At 35.7% G+C, this 6,000-nt stretch overlaps 1 protein-coding gene across 1 annotated transcript in view; it reads left to right on the top strand.

Annotated features, from left to right (window-relative positions):
• The first annotated feature begins 487 nt into the window (after nucleotides 1-487).
• LOC123868073 (protein embryonic gonad-like) overlaps nucleotides 488-6,000 on the top strand; it is a 194,309-nt gene continuing 188,796 nt past the window's right edge. The window contains exon 1 of the mRNA XM_045910421.1: nucleotides 488-760. Coding sequence (XP_045766377.1) covers nucleotides 713-760 — 48 coding nt within the window. The 5' untranslated portion in view covers nucleotides 488-712. The remainder of the gene's footprint in view (nucleotides 761-6,000) is intronic.

Genomic DNA, 6,000 nt, shown 5'->3' with positions numbered 1-6,000 from the left:
ACAAAAGTTCTTGACTTTTTGTCAACTTTGACCCAATTAACACACTATTCGTCAAAACCGAATTGTATCATTAATAAAATATGTATTGTTTCGAAACAATGTCTTCGATATTCATAAAGAACCGTTATAAGACCTGGAGGCATGAACCTTTGCATAAAAGCGCCATCGATAAAACGTGGAGGCACCTGCGCCTGCGCTCCAAACAAATAAATTACCAAGAAGCATCGCACGGACAAAATAGCCGGGCGTCATACGGTACGTGTTTTATGGACGCATAGAGAAAGTAACGGGAACCTGTGAACGCGACCTTCCCACCCGATGCCCGCGTGCCGACTGACAGATGAGCGCGGTAACGCGGTTTAACCTCTGATAATAAGATGGAGGGGGACAGGTATAGGGGGCCGCGTACGTGCGAGTGGGACGCGAGACGTGTCTTCTTCGGTGATCGTGAAGTGCAAGATGAGTGTACAGTCACACACGAGCCACATTCGAGTGAGCCTCGGGTCGGTCTCGAAAACGAACCGGGCGATTCGCGTTGCGCGTACGCACGGACGCGCGCTCCAATTTTAAATTTTGCGCGCCTACGGACCTCCTCGCAATTTTTTTTTTAATAAACCCTATTAATAGTTAGTGTAATCTGTGTTCTTTAGTGTAAGTGGAAATATTATGCGATATAAAACAGTTGAGTGAACGATCAAACTTTTGTTTTTTTATGAAAACTTCGGAGCTTTTTCTGTCGTCAGAGTTTCCAGATATCACGGTAAGTGCGTAATTTTTCAAAATAGAAATTATTATAACAGCCATTTTTTGTAAAGTGTTTATTTATGTGGTGCTTTTAAGAAAGTTTTTGATGATCTTGTTTTATTTTAGCAGATTTTTAATGTTTTTTCAAGAAATTGTAAGCTTTTAAATTAAAATGTAGAGCAGATTAAAGAGTTGATAGGTACTACAACCCTAGACTCTTCTCCTATGTTTAGTGATAAAATATAATTGTGGAGAAATGGCGAAGAAAACGGTATAATTGCATGAAACTAAATTTTACAGGAGTAGCAAAAACTGAATGAAAGCTGTTGAAACTTTACTGAAATTGTAAGAAATAGGTAGGTATAGGTACCTGCTCATTTTGCTTGAATTTAATTTTAGCACAGTTTTAAGCCATTGTATTTGGAAATAATTTTTTAGTTGGTAGGATATTCGGTGATCAAAACCCGAATTTCGAACTCAATTTTACCACAAGCTTAGGCCATTTTGCTTGAATCACTTCAAATTGGTGAGCCAAAAACGTACGTGGAACTAAAAAACGGTCATATTTAGATCAGAAGAGTAATTACACCGTTTTGTTTGCCAGTTCCTCAATAAATAATAATTGATAATGTCAGATTTTGCGTTGTTGTTGCATGAATATTAGAAATAATAAGTATAATATAAGTAGGTAGGTACTTTCTTACCTAACTTGGTATCCTATCGACCAATTTTACATAAATATTTATTTTATCAGAATAGGTACTAAGCCAATAAGTTATATGTGCGTTATATGTAGGTATTACCTACCTACATATAACGCCTCTCTGGCGCAATGGTGAGCACTTACAATAAAAGTGAGAGGTCCTGGGTTCGATTCTCGGAAGGGGCAATACTGACAAAGCCGTGGTGCCAAGCAATTTAGCGTTCCAGTACGATGGCGTAAAAAAATGCATATCGGTTCTACACGGCTCGGTTTCGGTTTAATGAAACTGCCATAACCCTTCCAAGTTACCCCGCGTCCATCTTAGGCTGCATCATCACTTACCTACCACCAGATAAGATCGTAGTCAAGGGATAACTTTATTTTTTATAAAGAATATTAGCCATGCCAATCATGACTAATACTCTCCTTTCCCCTCCAATTAAGCGTAAAGTTTGTGCCAGGAGTCGGTACGACAATAGTGCAACGGGTGGGGTTTGAACCGCCGACCTTTCGGAATTCAGTCCGCTCCTCAACCGTTGAGCTATCGAGGCTAACAACTTGTAAAATAACGAATAGATATGTTATACAAAACATTTCACAAAATGTAGAGTCGACATACCTATAGGAGTCCCAACATCATAATATTTCGAAACCATCACAACATATCCAACATGAGTCGAATCCATGACCCGATGTAATTATGCAACGCAAACATTGGATGATCCCATGGGGTCAGATCACGTGTGATTGATTACGATTACGGTCGTACGATTATGATTATGATCGTAAAGGTATTACGGTGATTCTTTGACACGCAAAGCGGCCTTGCCTTTGCATCGCACAATATACCTAGTGATATACATGTCTCCTGTAATAATTTAACAAACGGTTACTAGGTAGGTCAAGGAGATAGCTATTTATACATAGAAAGATAAAAGTAGGTATATCTCAAGAATTTGTCAGGCAATCAGAACTTTTGATATATCTGTAAGTATACAATTATACCTACATAACTAGCTATATAGACCTTTTTGAGAAAAAGATGCTATTTTTAATATTCTTAGATTTTCGAGGACAAAAAGTAGTCTATGTCCTTTCCTGAGCTGCAAGCTATGTGCCATGATCGGTTAAACGGATGGGCCGTGAAAAGGTACCAGACAGACAGGCACAATTTCGCGTTTATAATAATATTTGTATATATCTACTTATTGAAAGTATTACAATAAAACTTACTTAAATGAAAAGGTACCAGACAGATAGACAGACACACTTTCGCGTTTATAACATTAGTATATACCTAATTAATAATTATTGAAAATATTACAATAAAACTTAAAGCCAGTCTTATCTAATTACTGTAAAAATCATGCCACCGTGGAATGGTGCCAAGAATACTGGTTGCGTTTCCACGCTGGACAGCCAGGCTGATCCGTTGCGCAAAAAATGTGCCAGCCCTTCTGTCACCCGATGAGGCTATTAATCGCGATATATACTTAGTATGGATAACGGTGCAACTCTGAGAAACTCAAAACAACATCATATTGTCACTCGATTGTCACTAATAACGGTATAATACATATATACAAGATATATATACGACTAATCGGTCCCAGGTGGTCAAAGCCAATTGGCATTATATTAGAAATTCTAATAAAACCTGCCATCAATGCTTAAATCCGCATTATTAATGGAATGAATAGAAAAATCTGTCCGTTTCTTACTTTTTACGGTTAAACCAATAAACTTTACATTATATTTTTGAAACTTTTCACAGTGCGCTAAGTATATTTATGCAAATCTTCTAGGTAAACGCGTCCCATCTTAGGTCACATCATCACTTTCCATCAGGTGCGATTGTGGTCAAGCGCTTGTCTCTAAAAAAATTAATAAAAAAAAATGTGACACTTTGATTAAGTTGTTATTCATTTTTAGCCCCCGACCCAAAAAGAGGGGTGTTATAAGTTTGACGTGTGTATCTGTGTATCTGTCTGTGGCATCGTAGCTCCTAAACGAATGAACTGATTTTAATTTAATTTTTTAATCAATATAATAAAAAAAAAACGGTTCTGCCGTTTAAAAGTTATCAGCTCTTTTCTAGTTTTCTTATCCTAGAAGTTTTTGTGTCTAGGGTTTTAAATTTTGAGTTATTATTAATTAATTAATTATTTATCATATTAATACACAATGTTAAGAGATGACGACTCCGTCCAAGTGTTAGGTTTTCTTAAAAATCCCGTGGAAACTCTGCTTTTCCGGGGCCAAAAATAAGCTACCTTCCCAAGGATCCAAGTTATCTGTCCCAAACATCAAAATCGGTTCAAAGAACGGGCCGTGAAAAACTAGCAGACAGACAGACAGACGAGAACGAATGAAATCGCGATTTACAGTTAGTTAAAATAAATCCAATAAAACTCGTCAGCAAATCTTTATTATGATAGGTAGGTATGATGGCGAGAAGCTTAAATATGTATTTAGTTTATTTAAATCCGGTGTGGTGCAGTATTCAGGATATGAATTTATCATTTTCTGTTGAATCTAGATCTAACTGAGTTTCAGTGATTAAAAAAACCGCTTTAGACTGTTCAAATTTGCATATATTTAGAGTTGAATGTACATATAAATCATTCAAAATAGAGTTATGTCTGTGTGCATTACTTGTGGTGGTTATAAAAACACTAATTTTACGTCTCTACACGGGTTCTTATTTCTTACTGATGTAATGCCCATAGTTTTAAATTTTTACTAATATTAGCTGATGCCCGCGACTTCGTCCGCGTGGATTTACGATTTTCAAAATCCCGCGGGAACTCTTTGATTTTCCGGGATAAAAAGTAGCCTATGTTCCTTTCCATGTCAAAGGCTACATGCATGCTTTTCATCCAAATCCGTTCAGCCGTTTTTACGTGATTGAGTAACAAACATCCAAACATCCACACTTTCACATTTATAATATTAGTAGGATTAGGATTAGGATTATAGAGATAAAGTTTATTAGTTTGCGTGTACATAAGAGGTAATCTCCAAAACTACTCATCCGATTCAAAACAATCTTTTACTGATAGGTATAGCTACCTTATCTTTAAATGGCCAATACTTAGGCATAAAACATATTATATTATACATACCTAGGTATATCTAGTTTTTGCCCGCGATTCCGTCCATGTGGATTTAGGTTTTATTTTCGTGGAAACTCTTTGAGTTACTGAGATAAAATGTAGCCTATGTCACTCTCCAGATTTTTTAAAAAATTATATAGACTAGCGCTTGGCTGCAATCAGACCTGCTAGCAAGTGACGATGCAGCCTCAGATGATAGAAGTTGCCTATTCACTCTTGACTTGAAGGTACCCATATTATAGGTGGAAGGGAAAACTGACGCCGGAAGGGCGTTCCATATCTTTAACTATACACATGCAAAAATCACGCCAATCCTTTTCTCCTTACTATAATATGGTTAGTAATGCAAAACAGTAAAATACATATAGTCATACGCATATAATATGAAGTTCAGAATAAAGAAATATAATTTGATATGATTAAATAAATAAAATCGATGTTAGAACGTGATGTCATTAAAGTGACAAGCATTTATAACAGGTCAGAGCAAGATCAATAAATGAGGTGTACAAAAAATGTCTGTTTATCATTTGCATCGGATTGTAGAACCTTAAAATAGGTACATATCTATTTAATATGTAGAAACAGGCAGTGGAATTTATAAGACTAATAAAATAATACGGGTATACTATGTTCTGTAAATCCATATCCATACTTAGTATTATAAATGCAAAAGTATGTCTATCTGTCTGTCTACTAGCTTTTCACGACAATCTGTTCAACCGATTGTGACGAAATTTGGCACAGAGATAGCCTATAGCCCGGGGAAGGATAAAGGCTAGTATTTGCCCCGGAAATAAAAAAGTCCTTGAAAACATCTTAATCTACACTGAAGAAGTCGTTCGCATCATCTATTTAGAACAGAGACAGAATCGTAGCTCCTAAACTAATGAACCGATTTTAATTTTGTTTTTTTTTTTTGTTTTAAAGGTGTATTAGAGTGTTCTTTGCTATAATCGAAGAAAATCGGTTCAGCCGTATGAAAGTTATCAGTTCTTTTCTAGTTTTCTTATAGAGGTTTTTGTGTCAGGGGTTTTTAGTTTTTTGTATGTAGATGGCAATAACAAAAGAAACTGATTAAAGAGGGATTAGATGCATTGAACAAGATTTTATAAAATACCTAATAAACGAAATATAACACGGGTTATTCACAGGGTTTTCTGTAAAAAGAAAAACGTATTAGATATAATAGATGCTTAGGATCCGAAGTGGAAAATGATTCCTAACATGAACCAAAAATTTTCAGCTTTTGTGTTAATGTGACTTGCAAATAAAACTGCTGCATTGGACATTTGCAAGAAATAGAAAAGAGTATCACTCAAAGCACTATTTTATTTATTATATTCTGTAGATTTAACTCTAACATGACGTGAAGTATACTTTATTACATATTTATCAATAAATATTTACTGAGCGACACATATAACATACACTTGT

Source organism: Maniola jurtina, chromosome 9 (genome assembly GCF_905333055.1).
Source record: "Maniola jurtina chromosome 9, ilManJurt1.1, whole genome shotgun sequence".
Taxonomy (NCBI): Eukaryota; Metazoa; Arthropoda; class Insecta; order Lepidoptera; family Nymphalidae; genus Maniola; species Maniola jurtina.
This window is presented reverse-complemented; position numbering and strand designations above follow the sequence as displayed.